A 22,297-nucleotide genomic window follows, 5' to 3' on the forward strand; every position below is an offset into this window, starting at 1 on the left:
TGGTGGAACAAACTCCCTCACGACGCCAGGTCAGCGGAGTCAATCACCACCTTCCGGAGACACCTGAAACCCCACCTCTTTAAGGAATACCTAGGATAGGATAAAGTAATCCTTCTAACCCCCCCCCCCCCCCCTTAAAAGAATTAGATGCACTATTGTAAAGTGGTTGTTCCACTAGATATCATAAGGTGAATGCACCAATTTGTAAGTCGCTCTGGATAAGAGCGTCTGCTAAATGACTTCAATGTAAATGTAAATGTAATTATTGACTCAAGACATTCTAGCTTTTCATTTTTAACTAATTAGTAAACATTTTGAAAACATAATTCCACTTTGAAATGATGAAGTATTGTGTGTAGTTTAGTGACCAAAAAATCTAAATGTAATCCATTCTAAATCAAGCTTTAACACAACAAAGTCAAGGGGTGTGAATACTTTCTGAAGGCACTGTACAGATTACTACTTGGAAATAATATGTTTTTGCATGGACATTCCATTGAGGACCACCATTTTAAAGTAGTCAACTGGGTGGGACTTCCTATAGATTAAGGAAGGACCAGATCCTGATAATAATCCAGATCCAGATTATACTAGTGAGCAAACAGTTCATAACCGCAGGTGTTCAAACCTGTTCAAACACACTCCAGTTGGAAGTATGCAACCATTCAGTTTGTTTACCAAGTCATAGTAGTAGAAGAAAATTCATTACTTCAAAATGTAGATGGCCTCAATGGCGCTGCCCATTCCCTCACAGACGCCATAATAGGACAGATACAATTATTTGTTGTCTACGTCTATGGTTCAAGGGTGAATAAAGTGTCCTTAGTTACAGTACCTTGTGCTGTTACAGTTATTTTGCAAGGCTATATGTACTGTACTGAACAATGAACCACACCCTCTTAACCATTCACCAGGCTTATCTAGGCATGAGTAACAATATTTCAACGCTAATCCACTCTCTCTCTCACATCTTCACTCTCTCTCTCTACTTAAAATGAAGTATTTACACTAAAACAGCATGACCAAAGTGAATAACACAACAAGTGTATTTTATATTATTTACTTTTAAAAAACATATTAGCAAAATTTGACATTTACGAAATAGGCAATACGATTAATTTACAAAATGGGTCAGTTTGGTAATTGAATTCCAAATGAATAATATGAACATAGAACAATGCTGTTGAATCCATAGAATTAGGAATTAGAAAACTAGAATGGAAATGAACCTTCTAATAAATGGCCAAAGGTCAGCCATGTTGGTCAGGGAGTTTGCCAGAGTTGTGATAAGATACTGTGTAAAACAATGAATGTGAAGAATTTATCTGCACTGTATGTGTGTCAGCTAGCTAGCCAAACAGTTTTAGATGAATGATTCCAAATTAACTCCCAATATGCCAACAATCCATTCAAACAATGCAGTCAATCCACAGCCACTACACTGGTTCAAATCAGTTGATGATAGGACATAGACAAGTTGTAAATGCAACAAGTACTGATATTGTATCATATAATAGCACGCACTGCTTTCCAATAAAACTAAATCTGAGACATTTAGGGGCTATTTACATATAACATTTGTATAAAACCCATATACATTGTATTTATATGACAATATTTGAGGTTGACTATAATTTCATTACACAATTTCTGATACATCACATGCCTTACTTTTATTTTTCTGCATAAGTAAAATCAGGAAATGCATCACCTATCCCTCTACTGCCATTCATTCCAACTAGACTAGTTTTGGATTTCTCCCTGACCAAAATGGCTGCCATTTTCGCCCCATTATGGAACGAACTTTGAGGGTTTATGACATAGCCCCTCTAGTAATGTCATAGGGGGCAGCATGTTGGGCCAGTAACCGAAAGGTTTCTGGATTGAATCCCCGAGCTGACAAGGTAAAAATATGTCATTCTGCCCCTGAGAAAGTTAACCCACTGTTCCCTGTGCGCTGTGGATGTTGATAAAGGCAGCCTCCCGCACCTCTCTGACACGTTTCAGTTAGACACATTTCAGTTGAAAGCATTCAGTTGTACAACTGACTAGGTATCTCCCTTTCTATGGATCAATCAATCACATGTCACTATGAATACTCACAGGCTGTCTGTCTGGTTCAAACCCCTCCCTGTTCACACACTCAGCCTCATGCTGAGTGTGTGAACTGACTCACTGTCAGACACTGTCTCATCAACCCCATGGGCCGTATCAGCACCTGTCTCTTCAGAACCTTCTATTCTAAAAATAATCACTCAGAACCTTCTATTCTAAACAGAAGCAGGCAGAACATTATATTATAAAAAGAAGCACCCAGAACCTTTTATTTTAAACAGAAGCACCTATAACATTCTGTTCTAGTCTAAACACAAGACTCTCTGCAGCCAATCAATCCTAGGAATTGAATGGATTAGAGCAGGGGTGTCAAACTCATTCCACGGAGGGCCTAGTGTCTGCAGGTTTTTGGTTTTTCCTTTCAATAAAGCCCTAGACAACCAGGTGTGGGGAGTTCCTAACTAATTAGTGATGTTAATTCATCAATCAAGTACAAGGGAGGAGCGAAAACCCGCAGACACTCGGCCCTCCGTGGAATGAGTTTGACACCTGTGGATTAGAGGGACGATCGTAGTGTGACCAATTAAACATAGAAGCTCCAATGTAGTCTAATCAACACCCATATAGAATAGTGTGTAATGTTTGTACCCCATCCACCTAAATTCATAGGTTATATAAAAAATCTAATAATCTAGTCAAATATTCATGTATTCTTCAAGGCACCTGTTTTTAGCGTCACATGAATAAACATTTGATTCTACGATACTAAACTTCATGGGGCTTTACCATAATATACAAATAAAATAACATGACCAATGCCAACAAACAAACAAAAAATCTTTAGCGCTAAAATCACATAATGTACACAATTTACACACAGGAAATTGGTCAGTGTTACCTAGTGTTGATTTTTCTGTGGAACATTTCTGGTGTTGGTTCAGGATTTAAACGAACACTCAGTGGTGCAAAATAACTCCATTGTTGGTGTTAATAACCAGATTTGAGTGTGATTAAAACACTTAAAACCACGGCCATCATTACCATATTTCCCAGCATGCTCTATTACAGTTTTTTATTTGTATTATTGTTTGTTTCAATATCTGTGTTTTTGCATGTACATTGACTGATCAATGAATATTATGCTACACAAAGATAAATAACATAATTCTTTCTAAACTAATTCTATCTGTTAGTTAGATTTATTGCAATGGTTGTTTCAGTTTAGATGGTTTAGGTAGTCTCATCTATCAATTTTCCAAACTCTGACAGTCATTCTGAATGCAGGCTACGGGTGATCAAAAATGTAAACTCTTGGATATCCACACTCTGGCTAGATTCCAATAGGAATGACATCACCTTGCAAGCCAGCATAATGTGAATGCAAGCCTGATGTGGCCTGTAAACTAGGAGTTTCAGGCCACTGTTAATCATTTTATTTGATGAAAGCCACAGGACAGAAAATGAACGAATGCAATGACCATGTCTTTGTCACTAACAATTCTACAATTCACTCGAAAAGGTAAGGCTCACTGGGAAATATGCAAATAAGGCTTTACACCATACCCCAAATACAAGTTACCTTAACACTACAGGTGTTCATTAAAATGTTAATATCACTGAAAAAAGTGTGGACCCGTATAGACTCTGAAAAAGTGTTACATTTAACAAATCGCAGAGTTGATTCAACACTGGAGTATTTGCTGTACAAGTAAATACATGGTACTTTCCAGTCCAAAATGTCTCTAACCAACAAACAGCAATTCAGTGTGATTACTCTGAATGATAGCATTGCAACCCTCTTAACAGATTCCTAAAATTCATGGTATTATCAGAAAAAGAGTACACTTACAGTAATAAAAACATAATGCATTACATTCTCTTTGTTCATTTCTTGTTACAGACCTCAGCTAATATCTTGAACTTTGGCCCCAATGTGTTTAGGAAGTCCAGGTCTTCCTGGTTGCCTTGGTCACTGCAGCAGCCCACTGAGCCGGCTGGAGACCCCACCCCCTCGAAGCCGTACTCGTGGATGATGTCATCGGCATATCGCCCCTCCTCCCTCGTCCCTAGGTAAGCCAACTTCTGCAAAGACCAGGTAGACAATGTAAGAAATGAGGTGAAGAAAGGAGAATGCATTTTGTTATTAGTCCATAGAGAGCAGCCAAGGACTAGTCCGATGTTAGGGAAAATATTACAGTAGGTGATATTGCATCCTTGCATAGGATATTACTGGCAGGTATTACACTGAAAACAGACCAACATTTTACCAACCAGACAAGATATATGAAAGCTAACACAGGATTTAGCAAGTAAGCAAGCATTTCAGATGGGAATTGTCTAGGCTTTTACCAATAGGAAGAACGATTTACATTGTTAGAGTTGTTTCTCGAGTCCTTTACAACTACTTTACCTGTTGTAAAAACAGCCCGTTGGTTTGCCAGGTGTGCCAAGCTGCAGAGTTGTTGAATTTCATGAAACGTGTGTTGTCAAAAGTCATGTTTCCACTGCCATATTGACCTCCACCACATTGTCCACTGGCATATTGTCCACTGCCATATTGTCCAACGTATTGGCTGCCTTCGTATTGGCCAGAGAAGCCGGTCTCCATATTGGTCACTATGACGCCGCCGGACTGCTGAGCGCCCAGGCCTCCTCCAATCATACCAGAGTTCTTAGCTCCCACCCACCCCACGTCAATCATGGATCCCTTCACTGATGAGTCGATCCCAGATGCAGGAACAATGATGAGATTTGAATCCTGAGGAGCCATATTTCATAGAGGGAAAAAAATAAATATCCAAAAACATATTAGGATATAACGTGAAATTTGCTAAGATTCCATGAACATGAGAAATGTGTTTAGTAATGCTGTCATTATGACAGACTTACCACTGCATCCCCTGGGGCCTCAATGTTAGACTTCAGGAGGATACCGCCACTGCCTCCTATATCTTCCAGCTCCATTTTCTCATTCTTTGTAACACAGATGAATGCAAAGAAGATACCTGCAATAAAGAACGAAAAAGAAAAGTAGCTCAATAAAAATGTATGGTCGGAAAGTGGTCACAGGGTCGTCTGACGAACAAGAAGCACAAGCCATTTGCTAAGGAACAAAGTTATACTAGCCGTCATCAGTTGCTTAAAACTTCTTGCCACTAGGGGGGTGCCATTTCAACATAGCACAAATTCGTATCCAAATTAAACTGCCTCGTACTCAATTCTTGCTCGTGCAATATGCATATTATTAGTACTATTGGATAGAAAACACTCTCTAGTTTCTAAAACCGTTTGAATTATGTCTGTAAGTGAAACAGAACTAGACTTAGAGCAATTCTCCTATGAGGATTTGAAAATGGTGAAATCTGCTTGCTGTTCCCAGACCTGTGTAATAATTTGCCTGTCCTCTATTGGTTGAGATGCACTGCATACGCCTTCCCCTGGTTGATAGCGAATAGGGAGAGTTGAAATGGAGTCTCTACGTAGGTCCCAAAGTTGATAAATTGATTGGAATCGAGGTGTCCACCCTTTTGGATCTTCGCGCTGACGCAGAAAGGGTCTTGGAATGTCTTTTTAGAAGCTCTGGTTTTAGAAACGAGATATATCCGGCTCTGTTTTTATTCGATATAGGCTTTAAAGACATCATAATCTTGTTATTTTAAACCGATTTATATCAGTTTATGTCAGTATATTGCGATTTTCGGGCATTTCATTTTCTGACGTTGTATTGAGTTGGGTATCTCTCTCTTGAATGCCATTGTGTACTGCTAATTGCAACGTGGAAGGAAACATTCTCCAACCCAGCAACGATTCTTTTGGCCAACGGACACCTTTACCAAGATTCTGATGGGAGTTCAGCTAATAATAAGTACTATTTATGCTGATAATTCGTTGTTCTGTTGAAAAAGTAAAATGCATAAGACGCCACTATTTGCTGTGTAGCCTTGCGCTATCGCACCCTGTATTGCACCCTGTATTGCGCAGTAAGGTTAATTTTAAAAATGTTATTCAGCGATTGCATTAAGAACTAATTTGTCTTTCAATTGCTGTCCACCCTGTATTTTTTAGTCAAGTTTATGATTATTTATTGATTAGACTAGGTGACTCTCCAAGATGGCGCCCGAAATTTTCTGGGCAGCTTGGCAACTTTTCTCATTGTATAAGCACGATTTGTGCCGCTAAATATGCACATTTTCGAACAAACTCTATATGCATTGTGTAACATGATGTTACAGGACTGTCATCTGAAGAATTCTGAGAAGGTTAGTGAAAATTAATATACACTGCTAAAAAAAATAAAGGGAACACTTAAACAACACAATGTAACTCCAAGTCAATCACACTTCTGTGAAATCAAACTGTCCATTTAGGAAGCAACACTGATTGACAATACATTTCACATGCTGTTGTGCAAATGGAATAGATAAAAGGTGGAAATTATAGGCAATTAGCAAGACACCCCCAAAAAAAGGAGTGATTCTGCAGGTGGTGACCACAGACCACTTCTCAGTTCCTATGCTTCCTGGCTGATGTTTTGGTCACTTTTGAATGCTGGCGGTGCTCTCACTCTAGTGGTAGCATGAGACGGAGTCTACAACCCACACAAGTGGCTCAGGTAGTGCAGTTCATCCAGGATGGCACATCAATGCGAGCTGTGGCAAAAAGGTTTGCTGTGTCTGTCAGCGTCTTTTGAGGTTTGTTTTTTCCCTTGCTGTTCTTACCACTGTGGATTTTCTTTGTATTTTTGAAGATATCCATTTTTGCCTCTTGGCTTTATTTTGGACATTGTGGATTTATATTATTTGCCTGAAGACCTTGTTCTTTTATTAAACCACCATCTTTAGTACTGCTGTGTCTGCCTCATCTTCTGGGTTCTGCCGATTATTAGTGACTGTTTCTCGCACCGGGTCCTGACAAATATTGTCTGGATTCACAAGATCTGTGTCTTTCAATTGCTGTACGCTGTGTATTTTAAATAAATGTTTTATGATGAGTAATTAGGTAATACACGTTGCTCTCTGTAGTTATTCTAGTCGAGTTGTGATGGTGGCTGCAATGGTAAACTATGATTTATACCTGAAATATGCACATTTTTCAAACAAAACATATGCTATACAATAAATATGTTATCAGACTGTCATCTGATGAATTTGTTTCTTGGTTAGTGGCTATTTATATCTTTATTTGGTCGAATTTGTGATAGCTACTGATGGAGTCAAAAACTGGTGGAGTAAAAAAAAATGGTGTCTTTTGCTAACGTGGTTAGCTAATAGATTTACATATTGTGTCTTCCCTGTAAAACATTTGAAAAATCAGAAATGATGGCTTGATTACCAAGATATTTATCTTCATCTGGTGTCTTGGACTTGTGATTTAATGATATTTAGATGCTACTATTTACTTGTGACGCTATGCTAGCCTATGCTAGTCAGCTTTTTTATTGGTGGGGGTGCTCCCGGACCCGGGTTTCTGAGGAAATAGAGGTTAAGACTAATGTCTAATGCCTCATACAGTTTTATATGTTATCCTATCTTATTACTGCTTTGACACTAACCTGTCAGGCCTACATAAATAAGATGAATGAACATAATAAAGCATTAGATACTCACAGAGAAGAAGCAGCAGGCACAGCGCCAGCAGCATGGCCAGGATGGCCCACACCCCCAGCGACGTGGAGTTCTGGTAGGCCAAACACGCTCCGTTCCTGCAGCGGCAGATCTGGACCGTTACAGTCTGGGTCTTTCCAAATCCCTGTAAGTCCTTGACCATCAGGGGGACAGTATACAGACCAATAGGGAGCTCCTTTGTGTGCTCCAACATCCCTGCAGTGTCTGAGGAGGAAATACACGGTTGTAAAGAACAGGAGTTTGGGCACTAGTTTTCCTGGTGAGATTACATTGTAAAGACTAAAACTCCTGGCTCTAAACAATACTCATTGTCAGTAAGGTGGCTCTGGTGAGGTTGCATTCTAGAGTATTTTGGCTCTAACGTTGTATTGAAGAATGTATGAGACTGACTACTCACTATAAGATGCGCATATTCCGTTTATATTGAAATAATTGCTTCACTTTTTAAATCACATGCAAGATATCAATTTATATAGAGATGGAATGGAGTCCGGAGGTAGGAATCATTTTCATACCGTTAAGTCGCTTCACAGCCCATCTTCCATCATGCTCCTCTCCCAGTTCGAAGCTGAAGGGGGCGGAGAATGGAGCTCGATCTTTGTCCTCTGCTACCACCAGCACGGAGCCCATCTCTCCCCCATCCTTCTCACACACCACCAGGTCTTTAGAGGGGATGACTGGGACATGGTCGTTCACATCCTCCACTTGAATAATCACTGTCCCTGTACCTGTCTTGAGACCTAAAAATAGAGTAAGAAACATGATAACATATCGATGAATAATTCTTGCTGGTTTGATTGTGGTTTTATTGTGAGAGCTTGACTGAGTAAGATTTCCAATGTATTCAATAATCACACTCAGAAATAAACTTTAAAGTTCAGTGAAATACAGATGCTACAGTACTGGTATCTCCCTAGTAGTCACTCCCTGTTATAAATGCAAAACAGAGATAAGGGCCAGTAGCTAGGGCATGTATTGATATGTAGGCTACGTGTGCCTTTTCTTAAATAGATGTAGTTCTGTCCTTGAGCTGCTCTTGTCTGTTAATGTTCTGTATTATGTCATGTCTCCTGTATTGTGTGGACCCCAGGAAGAGTAGCTGCAGCTTTCGCAATAGCTATTGGGGATCCTAATAAAATACCAAGTCACACCAGGTGTTATAGAGTGACTACTACATTTACATTTACGTCATTTAGCAGACGCTCTTATCCAGAGCGACTTACAGTAGTAGTGAGTGCATACATTTTTATACTAGTCCCCCGTGGGAATCGAACCCACAACCGTGGCGCTGCAAGTGCCATGCTCTACCAACTGAGCTACACGGGACTACGATACTCCTCAATCTTGTCACTTAAACAACACATAGACTTATTGTTCCAATTCATCCCAAAGGTGTTCGATGGGGTTTAGGTCAGGGCTCTGTACAGACCAGTAAAGTTCTTCCACACCGATCTCGACAAACCATTTCTGTATGGAGCCCTGTGTGCACGTGGGCATTGTCATGCTGGAACAGCAAGGGCCTTCCCCAAACTGTTTCACAAAATCATTTAGAATGTCATTGTATGCTGTAGCCTTAAGATTTCCCTTCACTGGAACTAAGGGGCCTAGCCTGAACTAGAGGTCGACCGATTAATCTGAATGGCCGATTAATTAGGGCTGAATTCAAGTTCAACAATCGGTGATCGGCATTTTTGGACATCGATCATGGCCGATTACATTGCACTCCACGAGGAGACTGCGTGGCAGGCTGACTACCTGTTATGCGAGTGCAGCAAGGAGCCAAGGTAAGGTGCTAGCTAGCATTAAACTTATTTTATAAAAAACAATCAAACTTAACATAATCACTAGTTAACTACACATGGTTGATGATATTACTAGTTTATCTAGCTTGTCCTGCGTTGCATATAATCGATGCAGTGCCTGTTAATTTATCATTGAATCAATGCTTACTACACCAAACGTGTGATTTAACATGCGCAATCGCAAAAAAAGCGCCGTTCTTAAAATCAATACACAAGTATATATTTTTAAACCTGCATATTTAGTTAATATTGCCTGCTAACATGAATTTATTTTAACTAGGGAAATTGTGTCACTTCTCTTGCGTTCTGTGCAACAGAGTCAGGGTATATGCAGCAGTTTGGGCCGCCTGGCTCGTTGCGAACTGTGAAGACTATTTCTTCCTGACAAAGACAGCCAACTTCGCCAAACGAGGGATGATTCAACAAAAGCGCATTTGCGAAAAAAGAACAATCGTTGCACGAATGTACCTAACCATAAACATCAATGCCTTTCTTAAAATCAATACACAGAGGTATATTTTTTTAAACCTGCATATTTAGTGAAAGAAATTCATGTTAGTAGGCAATATTAAACTAGAGAAATTGTGTCACTTCTCTTGCGTTCATTGTACGCAGAGTCAGGGTATATGCAACAGTTTGGGCCGCCTGGCTCATTGCAAACTAATTTGCCAGAATTTTACGTAATTATGACATAACATTGAAGGTTGTGCAATGTAACAGGAATATTTAGATTTATGGATGCCACCCGTTATACGGAACAGTTCCGTATTTCACTAAAAGAATAAACGTTTTGTTTTCGAAATGATAGTTTCCGGATTTGACCGTATTAATGACCTAAGGCTCGTATTTCTGTGTGTTATTATGTTATAATTAAGTCTATGATTTAATATTTGATAGAGCAGTCTGACTGAGCGATAGTAGGCAGCAGCAGGCTCGTAATCATTCATTCAAACAGCACTTTAGTGCGTTTGCCAGCAGCTATCAACACCCGAGATTAGGCTGGTGTAACCGATGTGAATGGCTAGCTAGTTAGCGGGGTGCGCGCTAATAGCGTTTCAAATGTCACTCGCTCTGAGACTTGGAGTAGTTGTTCCCCTTGCTCTGCAAGGGCCGCGGCTTTTGTGGCGCGATGGGTAACGCTGCTTCGAGGGTGGCTATTGTCGATGTGTTCCTGGTTCGAGCCCAGGTAGGGGCGAGGAGAGGGACGGAAGCTATACTGTTACACTGGCAATACTATAGTGCCTATAAGAACATCCAATAGTCAAAGGTATATGAAATACAAATGGTATAGAGAGAAATAGTCCTATAATTCCTATAATAACATCAACCTAAAACTTCTTACCTGGGAATATTGAAGATTCATGTTAAAAGGAACCACCAGCTTTCATATGTTCTGAGCAAGGAACTTAAACGTTAGCTTTTTTACATGGCACATATTGCACTTTTACTTTCTTCTCCAACCCTTTGTTTTTGCATTATTTAAACCAAATTAAACATGTTTCATTATTTATTTGAGGCTAAATTGATTTGATTGATGTATTATATTAAGTAAAAATAAAAGTGTTAATTCAGTATTGTTGTAATTGTCATTATTACAAATAAATAAATAAAAACATTTTTTTATATAAATCGTCCGATTAATCGGTATCGCCTTTTTTGGCCCTCCAATAATCGGTATCGGCATTGAAAAATCATAATCGGTCGACCTCTAGCCTGAACCATGGAAAACAGCCCCAGACCATTATTCCTCCTCCACCGTACTTTAAAAGTTGGCAATATGCATTGGGGCAGGTAGCGTTCTCCTGGCATCCGCCAAACCCAGATTCATCAGTCGGACTGCCAGATGGGGAAGCGTGATTCATCAAGCCAGAAAAACTTGTTTCCACTGCTCCAGAGTCCAATGGCGGCGAGCTTTACACCACTCCAGCCAACTCTTGGCATTGTGCCTGGTGATCTTAGGTTTGTGTGCAGCTGCTCGGCCATGGAGACCCATTTCCTGAAGCTCCCGACAAACAGTTCTTGTACTGACGTTGCTTCCAAAGGCAGTTTGGAACACAGTAGTGAGTGTTGCAACCGAGGACAGACCATTTTTAAGTGCTAGGCTCTTTAGTACTCGGTGGTCCCGTTCTGTGAGCTTGCGTGGCCTACCACATCGTGGCCGAGCCATTGTTGCTCCTCGATATTTCCACTTCAAAATAACAGCACTTACAGTTGACCAAAGAAGCTCTAGCAGGGCAGACATTTGATGAACTGACTTGTTGCAAAGGTGGCATCCTATGACAATACCACGTTTAAAGTCACTGAGTTCTTCAGTAAGGCCAGTATACTGCCAATGTTTGTCTATGGAGATGGCATGGCTGTGTGCTCAATGTTATACACCTGTCAGCAACAAGTGTGGCTGAAATAGCCAAATCCACTAATTTGAAGGAGTTTCCACATAGTTAAATACACAATATATACAAAAGTAAGACACTGTAAACAATATATACTTACTGGCATCAACAGCTTTCATAGTGACGTTGTACACGCCATTCGTTACAAAGTGGGACTCCCTGTCGATATTATTAGCGATCTTCAGCTGTCCGGTGCTTTCATCTACCTTGATCCATGAAGCAGGGTCTGAGACCTTGTAATACCTGAGAGGGAACAGAGAGAGAGAAGGAACTTTTACAGCACTCTCATGTATAACGGTACAATTCTGCTGGAGTGAGAAAAAACATGGCATTTCTCTATCTTCTATTGAAACACAATCTGACCTTACTTGATATAACATCATATTATTATTATTATGATTATTATCAACATGGTCACACAATAGGCCAATACTACCCTGGTTTCAGATCTGTTTGTGCAGTCTTGCCATCTCCTGTAATTATGGCAAGACAGTACAAATAGATCTGGGACCTGGCTAGGTCAATTATGGGTGAGATCAATAAGGTAAACTAGGGTCTTACTTGATGCCGGCGCTGCTCTTGGTCTCTGGGTCTACGGCTATGTAGGTCCCAATCAGGGTGTCGTTAGGAGTGTTCTCCTTGACTGTGAAGAGTACGGTGGGGGCGGTGAACTCTGGTCCCTCGTCCTCGTCCACTACAGAGACGTCTACAGGGATGGACATCCACTGGGCCGTGGTCCCACTCAGCTCAGCCTGGTTACAGGCCAACACCTCCAGCTTTAGGTTCTTGGTCTTCTCGTAGTCTAGAGGCTGGAGACACATCAAGGACATAAAGTGTTATTTTACTGTATTATCATCCGTCAATGACAATGCCCAAAGAAGCCTTTTGGCTCAATATTTTGACTGTCTTTATGTTATGGGATAGTTCACCAAATGTATAGATTAGCCTAATTTTATAAATAACTAGCAAGACAACTATGGAAAGTCATGATCAGATCAAAAATAGAGGTTCGTTGTGAGTACCAGCTCACCTTTATTAGGTAAATTAGTCCTTCATTCGTTTTGGGGTCTCTTTCGATCCTGAAGTTCCCGTTTTCATTCCCCTTTTGGATGACAAACTCAGTGTTCCAGTTTGGTGTCTTCACCAAGTCCTTATCTTCAATGGGGATTCTGAGGATGAGTCCCTCTCCTTGGTTCTCTTTAACTTTTACATCGTACTGCAAAAAGAAGTAACATATAGATATTTGGCCAAAGTAAACAGAGTATTCATAAAACAAACTGGGACATCCATGCTTTTTTTGTTACATTGCGGGAAAAACTGCAATACACAAACTCCACCACTGTCAAAGTTGTCAAAGAAAACGTACAGATGTCTTTGTGAATGTGGGAGGGTTGTCGTTGATATCACCCAACACAATGGTGGCTGTGGCTGTGTTGAACAGACCACTCAGAGCTCCATTCATGTCTCTGATTTCCACTGTCACCAAATACTTATCATTCACCTGAAAAACAAATACAAACATACATTTAGATCAATCATTTAAGCAATGATAGCCATGATCAACAACGTGGAACCCTGGAAAACTGTAAGTGAGATATTTTTTAAAAGGTACAACGATGGGACTGACCTCTCTGTCGAGGGTGTCTGTTTTGGTGCTGATGACTCCTGTCTCTGGGTTAATGTAGAACAGGTTAGTCCTAGAGAGGAGAGAGTACCTGATCTTAGTGTGGTCTGTACCACGCTCGTCTATGTCTGTGGCATTCACCATCCCCACCATCGTCCCTGCAATAGAACGTATCACAACACACCGGCTATTCTATTAGTTCACATCCACAAGTTCCTGTTACAAAGGTCAATGTCTGGATGTGTGCACAAATTGCTCAGAAAATTGACTAACTTGTGAAACGTATATCAATTTTTCCATGTACTGTATTGCAGAGGCTAGGGGCACTCTGGTATTTCTTATTTCAGCTGTGTGTTTCTCACCTGCTTTGCTTTGCTCCAGCACAGTAAACTGCAGTAGGCCAGTGAAAGTTGGTGCATTGTCGTTCACATCATCTACATTCACTGTGATGGGTAATGGTAGATCTGTCTCCTGGTTGGTGTATCTGTCAAACACTCTGGCTTGAAACTGGAGGAAGATGGACTCAGTTTAGAAATGGCTTACACTGTTTGTGTTGTCTGTGCTACGCATCAAGAGTACAATTGTCATGTTTTAACATCACAGATAAAGAATCAATCAATTATTCAAGCAAGCAATCAATAATTGTTGTTTACTACTCACTACAAACTGAGGGGTTCTCTCGCGGTCGACAGCTTTGTTGACCTTCAACATCCCAGTCTCCATCACCACACTGAACACACCCACAGGCTCCTCTGTCACTCCGGGCCCACTGATGGTGTAGTACACACTGCGAGTGGCCGACGAATCAGACGCAATCTGGACCAGGAAACAATCAAGTATTATCTGCGGTCAAGCTTCAACAAGCGGTGGGATAATAACATCACCCTGGTTCAAGGCCGTGCACAGACCTTTCAGGGGGCAGGTGCTCAAAATGACAATTTGAACATATTTGAGCATAAGCCTATTTATTTCTCCAGCAACACTCTCACTCATTATCACAAATTGTGAACTTGACGACGACTTGCGGGCAGTGGGTTACGAACCACAATGACAAAAAAATGAATACAAAATTATACCACCACCCAAAAGGGCACTTTAGAGACTAGAAGGACAAAGGGGCATGTGCTCTGCACAGGTAGAGCCCTATCTGTGCACGTGCCTGCTCTGGTTAAGAAATTGCACAATTAAGAATGTGAAGCATTGAGCTATGCAAAACAGAAATGCTCATATGCCTTACAGGTAATAGGCCTAAATCACTTTACTTGTCGACTACTATTAAAACAAGTTATTTTGTATGAAGATTTATTCTCTAGGCAGGTTACAACAGATTCAATTACAGTGCACATCCAGCCTTGTAGTTAGAAAGGAAGGGGAAGGGTTAAAAAGAAGGAGAAAAAACAACTAAGTAAACGTTCCAACTGATCCCTCTGTGTGTGTGTGGTTCGGTGTGTCTGGGTAATGTGAACCCCCAGGTGAGGGCGTGGACCATACAGATACAGAATGTGCATTAGCTGCACGTGAGAAAGAATGAGAAATAGAGTGGAACATGGGGGTGGGAGAAAGGCAAGGACATGTAGAGGATAAATTGGGGTTTGTTACATGACACAAAATATGTACATGGCTTAGGTTTAATATCAATATTCAAACACAAAATGTGCTGAAATGTGATGCAAGTTGTAACTTATTTTAAGGATATTACCAGCTCAACGTCCTTTGGAAATGGCTGAACGTCATTTTCTATGATGTTGAAGGGCAGAGGACTCCAACGTCTTTTGGAGCGCTTTAGTAGGCCGTCTTTCAATACCTGAAAAAGCAGAAAAAAGACCACACAAAGTCACAAGTCAACAATGTGATATAGATAATTTCACAAAAACAATACTTTGAAAAATGGGACTTTGTACTATAAGCCCATGCAGAATCCAACCTTACCTTTCTAGAGTCCTGGACAAGGTAAACATTCATTTCTCTCTTCTGAGCATTGGGGTCCTGAAACTGCACTGAGAATGTTCTGCCATTGGCTGGTACCATGGTGATGGCGTCTGTTACTATAGTGCCATCAGGTCGTACTGTGAAGTCGGGGTCACTAGTTGTAAAGTGCAATGTGATGGTGTCACATTGGTCCACATCAACTGAACGACGGGAGAAAGAAACGTTATCAACTATACAATGACTAAAAAACAACATGGATCATCCACAACACAATAACTTGATTATGATTAAGGATGTCAACTGGTTATAAACAGTTCATGACTATATTGATTGTTTCATTCAGTATTAAGTACATTCAAAGTTAGACAGGATGGAAACATTTGTGAATGGCAGGACCTTTTGCAATAACATGTCCAACTTGTACTGTCCGAGGTACTGTTGCTTGTATGGAGACAGGGATAAAGCAGGAATCCACACATGAGAGGATCTGGAATTGCATGCAAGAGAGATATTGTTCATACATTCTAACAGGTGGCATATCATACAAAAGCTGTGTACAAATATGATACTGCATTCATGGACATTCTGTCTCGTCAGTTCTTTGTACTAGATGAACCAAAAGAATATACATTTAAATGTGTGCATGGACGTTTTCAAGGAGTGCATAGGCTGCACAGGTACAGTGTCTTCAAAAAGTGTTGACACCCTTTAACTTGTTCAACATTTGGTTGTGTTACAGCATGGATTTAATATTGATTACATTGAGATGTTGTGTCACTGGCCTACACACAATACTCCATAATGTCAAAGTGGAACTATGTTTTTCAAAATGTTTACAAATTAATTAATTCAATTAAAAGCTAAACTATCTTGAGTCAATAAGTATTCAACCTCTGTTATGGCAAGCCTAAATTAGTTCAGGAGTAAAAATGTGCTTAACAAGTCACATAATAAGTTGCATAGACTCACTCTGTGTGCAATAATAGTGTTTAACATAATTTTTGAATGACTACCTAATCTCTATACCCCATACATACAATTATCTGTAAGGTCTCTCAGTCAAGCAGTGAATTTCAAACACAGATTCAATCACAGAGACTTGGGTGGTTTTCCAATGCCTCGCAATGAAGGGCACCTATTGGTAGATGGGTAGAAAAAAGCAGATATTGAATATCCCGTAGAGCATGGTAAAGTTATTAATTACACTTCGGATGGTGTATCAATACACCCAGTCACTACAAAGATACCGGCGTCCTGCCGAACTTAGTTGCCGGAGAGGAAGGAAACCGCTCAGGGATTTCACCATGAGGCCAATTGTGTCTTTAAAACAGTTACAGAGTTTAATAGATGTAATAGGAGAAAACTGAGGACGGACCAACAACATTGTACTGTAGTTGCTCAACAATACTAACCTAATCGACACAGTCAAAAGAAGGAAGCCTGTACAGAAAAAAAATATTACAAGAGTTGCATCCTGTTTGCAATAAGGCACTAAAGTAAAACTGCAAGAAAATGTGGCAAAGAAATTAACTTTGCCTTGAATACAAAGCATTATGTTTGGGGAAAATCCAACACAACATCACTGAGTACCACTTAATATTTTTCAAACATGGTGGTGGCTTCATCATGTTATGAGTATGCTTGTCATCGGCAAGGACTAGGGAGTTTTTGGGATAAAAATGAACTGAATAGAGCTAAGCACAGGCAAAATCTTAGAGGATAAGCTGGTTCAGTCTGCTTTCCAACAGACACTAGTAGACAAATTCACCTTCAGCGGGACAATAACCTAAAACACAAGGCCAAATATACACTGGAATTGCTTATCAAGACGACACTGAATGTTCCTAAGTGGCCTAGCTACAGATTTGAGTGAAATCGTCTTGAAAATCTATGGCAAGACTTGAAAATGTCTGTTAAACCTTGCTGATGCTTGTGTACTAGAAGATCTTTCCTGAAGCTTAGTTGCTTAGGCATTAAGGTTGAGATTGTTAAAGTAACGAGATCATATAAGATAGAAGAATTGTACGTGCATTAGTATAGGCCTGTTTTAACTTGTCTTGTGAGTGTGTAGCATATAAACCTAACTAGGAAATGAGGTCCCCATGATGTTCTGGGCACACAGTCAGGAGCTGACTGGGACAACCTATGGTTTTCTGTTAGTCAGAAGGGAATGAACTGGTTCCTTTTAATATACTGAAAACAGAGCAAAGTGTTGTATCCTGCGCACCAGTCATAGAGCCTGTTGCTGGGCGACAGGTTAGTGCTTGTGAATGTGTGTAAGTGAAACCATACATCAACCAGACAGTAAAAGGCTCTTGCTGGCTACTTTATGAGGAACTATGTCTGGAGTGATTTCCTCTTGCTTTGACACCTATTGTCCTCACTAGAAGATTAGAATAACCAGCAGTTGCTCCAGAACGAGACGACCAAATTCACAGTTCGACTGTAACTTTCACTTCAGTTTCGTCCTGTTCTCCACACATGTACACATAACAAGATCATGTGTTTTGTACACGCTTGCATAAGACGGTGGGACTATGTAAGGTTTCTGCACTCCTTGTTTCATTTGAGCTCTCGGCCTTCCACCTCAGAGTGTAGGGCTGACCAGCTACATTATTGCAAATCTTATCAAATAAAGGTTGATGTTTGAAGAAATGACAAGTATCTCCTTATTGGTTAGAGTTTCGACGACACTTGCAATGAGCAACAACCAACTTGACAGTGCTTGAATATTTTTTTTAAAAGAATAATGGGCAGAAATCGTACAATCCAGGTGTGCAAAGCTCTTAGAGACTTACCCAGAAAGACTCACAGCTGTAATCACTACCAAAGGTGATTCTAATATGTATTGACTCAGGGATGTGAATACTTGTGTAAATTAGATATTTCCGTATTCAATTTTGAAAAAACGTGAATACATTTCTAAAAACATGTTTTCATGTTGACATTATGGGCTATTGTGTGTAAATGGGTGAGAAAAATAAATATATTTAATACATTTTGAATTCAGGCTGTAACACAACAAAATGTGGAATAAGTCATGGGGTATGAATACTTCCTGAAGGCACTGTCGATGTATCAACAAGCTGCACCTTGCCAGTGATCTTTTTAGCTGAATGTTAGACCACCGCATAGCCGTGGAAAGTAGAAAAATGAAAATTCTGAATAAAAAAACTAGAAGCAGAAATAGGCCTATATACACTATATATACAAACGCATGTGGACCAAACCCATATTAATGCCCATTATTTTGGAATGAAATGTTCAACGAGTAGGTGTCCACATACTTTTGGTCATGTAGTGTATATATACAGTACCAGTAAAAAGTTTGGACACACTGATTCATTCAAGGGTTTTTCTTTATTTTTAAAAATTTTCTACATTGTGGAATAATAGTGAAGACATCAAAACTATGAAATAACACATATGGAATCATGTAGTAACCAAAAAAGTGTTAAACAAATCAAAATATATTTTAAATTTGATATTCTTCAAAGTGGCCACCCTTTGCCTTGATGACAGCTTTGCACACACGTGGCATTCTCTCAACCAGCTTCACATGGAATGCTTTTCCAACCGTCTTGAAGGAGTTCCCACATATGCTGAGCACTTGTTGGCTGATTTTCCTTCACTCTGCTGTCCAACTCATCCCAAACCATCTCAATTGGGATGAGGTTGTGTGATTGTGGAGGCCAGGTCAACTGATGCAGCACTCCATCACTCTCCTTCTTGGTCAAATAGCCCTTACACAGCCTGAAGGTGTGTCGGGTCATTGTCCTGTTGAAAAACAAATGATAGTCCCACTAAGCTAAAACTAGATGAGATGACGTATCGCTGCAGAATGCTGTAGTAGCCATGCTGGTTAAGTGTGGTTTGAATTCTAAATAAATCACTGATAGCGTCACCAGCAAAGCACCCCCACACCATCACCTCCTCCTTCATGCTTCACGGTGGGAACCACACATGCAAAGATCATCCGTTCACCTACTCTGCGTCTCACAAAGACACGGTGGTTGGGACCAAAAATCTCAAATTTGGACTCATCAGACCAAAGGACAGATTTCCAACGGTCTAATGTCCATTGCTCATGTTTCTTGGCCCAAGCAAGTCTCTTCTTCTCATTGGTGTCCTTTAGTAGAGGTTTCTTTGTAGCAATTTGACCATGAAGGCCTGATTAACGCAGTCTCCTCTGAACAGTTGATGTTGAGATGTGTCTGTAACTTGAACTCTGTGAAGCATTTATTTGGGTTGCAATTTCTGAGGCTGGTAACTCTAATGAACTTATCCTCTGCAGCAAAGGTAACTCTGGGTCTTCCTTTCCTGTGGCGGTCCTCATGAGAGCCAGTTTCATCATAGTGCATGATGGTGTTTGCGACTACACTTGAAGAAACTTTCAAAGTTCTTGAAATGTTCCGTATTGACTGACCATGTCTTAAGGTAATGATGGACTGTCGTTTCTCTTTGCTTATTTTAGCTGTTCTGTCCAAAATATGGACTTGGTCTTTTACCAAATAGGGCTATCTTCTGTATAAAAACCCTAGTTTGTCACAACACATCTGATTGTCTCAAATGCACTAAAAGCATTAAGGAAAGAAATTCCACAAATTAACAAGGCACACCTGTTAATTGAAATGCATTCCAGGTGAATACCTCATTAAGCTGGTTGAGAGAACGCCAAGAGTGTGTAAAGCTGTCATCAAGGCAAAGGGTGGCCACTTTGAAGAATCTCAAATCTAATATATTTAGATTTGTTTAACACGTTTTTGGTTACTACATGTTTCCATATCCGTTATTTCATAGTTTTGATGTCTTCACTATTATTCTACAATGTAGGAAATAGTAAAAATAAAGAAAACCCCTTGAATGAGTAGGTGTGTCCAAACTTTTGACTGGTACTGTATATATATTTATTTTCTCCTCACAGAAGTAGAGCACTGGGGCTTTACTAGTCCTGTATTAGTGGACCAATGCCATCTGTAACACGGGAAAAAGTATACATTTTTTGAAAGTGTTATTTTTCACAAACGTACTGCACTGGGCCTTTAGTAGTCCTGTATTAACTGACCTATGAAATCCCCCCCCCCCCAAAACAAAAAAAACATCTTCCCCGGCTATGCAACACTGTGAAGTCAAAAGTTTGGCTACACATTTGCAAAGTCAATTACATTAATAGAAACTTGAGCAGGTGATATATCAAAGTCAAATGTGAAAAATACAGAAACACTTTAATTTAATAGAATCGACTTACTTACCAAAAATATGCATAAATGTACAGGTAAATTCGGTGCCATTTTTGTTGCCGCAATTCGAAACACTGTATCCGACTAGACACGATTACACACGCAAGAACAATAACTAAACTTTGTTCTGTCAAGGGCGGGATTGAAATGGTGGATATTCTTTACATCAATCAATTACAGTACCCTCATTTTGTCCATATGGCGACTGGCATTGCCGGTAGCGGAATAACGATTTCGTTTTTGTTCTAATATGACCCTAGAAATGTAGGCATGCTACCACGCCCGCGATTACTCACTAACCTGCATGTCCGTGACGCATTCGTAGTCTAGGGGTGAGATACTCCCCCCTAACAATAGTCAGTAGGAATTAGATCGAAGTCATGCCCAGCCTTCCTGTGGGGAAAAACAACCTGTGGTTACCTAGGTTATTCCATTGGCTCACAGCAAAAACTTCACCCTTTTCAAACGCAATTTTGTTGTTGTCGTCTGCTTGTTTTAGTCAATTACACAACTACATTTAAGAAAATCACAACATGTCTAATGATTACTGTTCAACATTGCCTGCTCCAGCGTTCTCACTACTTAGAAAAACCACCATGCCCCTTTCATGATGGTGCAAGCAGGCAGGTGAGTGAGTTCGTGCTAGCTGACGACCGGAACATTAAACTAGCCAAGGCCAACAACACAAACAAAGAGCCACAAGTGACTGGAGTTATAAACTGACTATACTAAACAAGTTAACTGTCTTACCTGTGATGAAATGTTTTCAACACACATAGCTACATGTAGTCTACTTGGACACCGGGTGAAATAAAATATTATTTGTCACATGCGCCGAATACAACAAGTGTAGAGACCTTACCGTGAAACGCTTTCAAGCCCTTAACCAACAATGCGGTTCAAGACTATCCCAATCCCCTTACTAAAACAGATTGCAGTCAGAGTGCAGTTGAATTCAGCATTACTGCGTCTAAAATACCACAGTCGACTGCAGTTATTGCACTTTTACTGCAGTTTCAAAACTGCAATCTTTTTTTTGCAGGGGCCAAACAGGCTCTAGAGAAGTTAGTTATTCTTATCAACGAATAAGTAATATACTATGCATTATTAAGGTGTCTAGTATGATTCAGAGAAGTTTCATGTGATTCTTCAAAATGGTCACAAGACCACAAGCATACATATCTAAGGTGTACTTTTACAGACGAATTTGACACCAATAGTCTGTATTTAAAAGTTTAAAAAACAAATACATTGTTGCATTTTTTAAATATTTTTTTTGTAGTTTACATATGTACCTTCATTTTCAATACATTGAATCCATGATGCACGTGGTATATTAACATATCTTAGCGGTCACATTTGTGACCAATGGGAAAATATACTGGCACTAATTTATTATATACTGTATATTTGATCATAGGAGATTATACTTTTTTCAGTAGATTGAAGTTGAGTTGGGTTCAAATGAAATAAAATCCCAATTTATTTGTCACATGCTTCGTAGACAACAGGTGTAGACCAACACTGAAGTACTTACCTACGTGTCCTTTTCCAACAATGCAGAGTTAAGGATATGATTTTTTTAAATAACAAAAACATTGAAATGGTGACACAGTGAATAACATAAAAA

At 39.9% G+C, this 22,297-nt stretch overlaps 1 protein-coding gene across 1 annotated transcript; it reads right to left on the reverse strand.

Moving 5' to 3' along the window:
- Positions 1-1,044: 1,044 nt before the first annotated feature.
- Positions 1,045-21,110, reverse strand: LOC129823621 (desmocollin 2-like protein). The gene is made up of 16 exons (XM_055882478.1): positions 20,680-21,110; positions 15,824-15,914; positions 15,428-15,627; positions 15,198-15,302; positions 14,159-14,314; positions 13,861-14,005; positions 13,502-13,656; positions 13,241-13,375; positions 12,905-13,090; positions 12,436-12,683; positions 11,975-12,117; positions 8,195-8,419; positions 7,662-7,883; positions 4,945-5,060; positions 4,466-4,813; positions 1,045-4,137 (listed from the first exon to the last, which is right to left on the reverse strand). Exons 1-16 carry the CDS (start codon positions 20,716-20,718, stop codon positions 3,940-3,942), a joined length of 2,712 nt encoding a protein of 903 aa, XP_055738453.1. The 5' UTR covers positions 20,719-21,110; the 3' UTR covers positions 1,045-3,939.
- Between the last annotated feature and the right edge of the window lie 1,187 nt (positions 21,111-22,297).

This window comes from Salvelinus fontinalis, chromosome 26 (genome assembly GCF_029448725.1).
Source record: "Salvelinus fontinalis isolate EN_2023a chromosome 26, ASM2944872v1, whole genome shotgun sequence".
In the NCBI taxonomy this organism is placed as follows: domain Eukaryota; kingdom Metazoa; phylum Chordata; class Actinopteri; order Salmoniformes; family Salmonidae; genus Salvelinus; species Salvelinus fontinalis.

Coding starts and splice junctions, on each gene's coding strand:
- LOC129823621 (XM_055882478.1), bottom strand. CDS start 20,718: ATGGCACCGAATTTACCTGTACATTTATGCATATTTTTG. Junction 14,315..15,197: donor TTCCAAAGGACGTTGAGCTG/GTAATATCCTTA, acceptor TTCCTGGTCCAG/ATTGCGTCTGATTCGTCGGC. Junction 5,061..7,661: donor GTGCCTGCTGCTTCTTCTCT/GTGAGTATCTAA, acceptor TCTTTATTGCAG/GTATCTTCTTTGCATTCATC.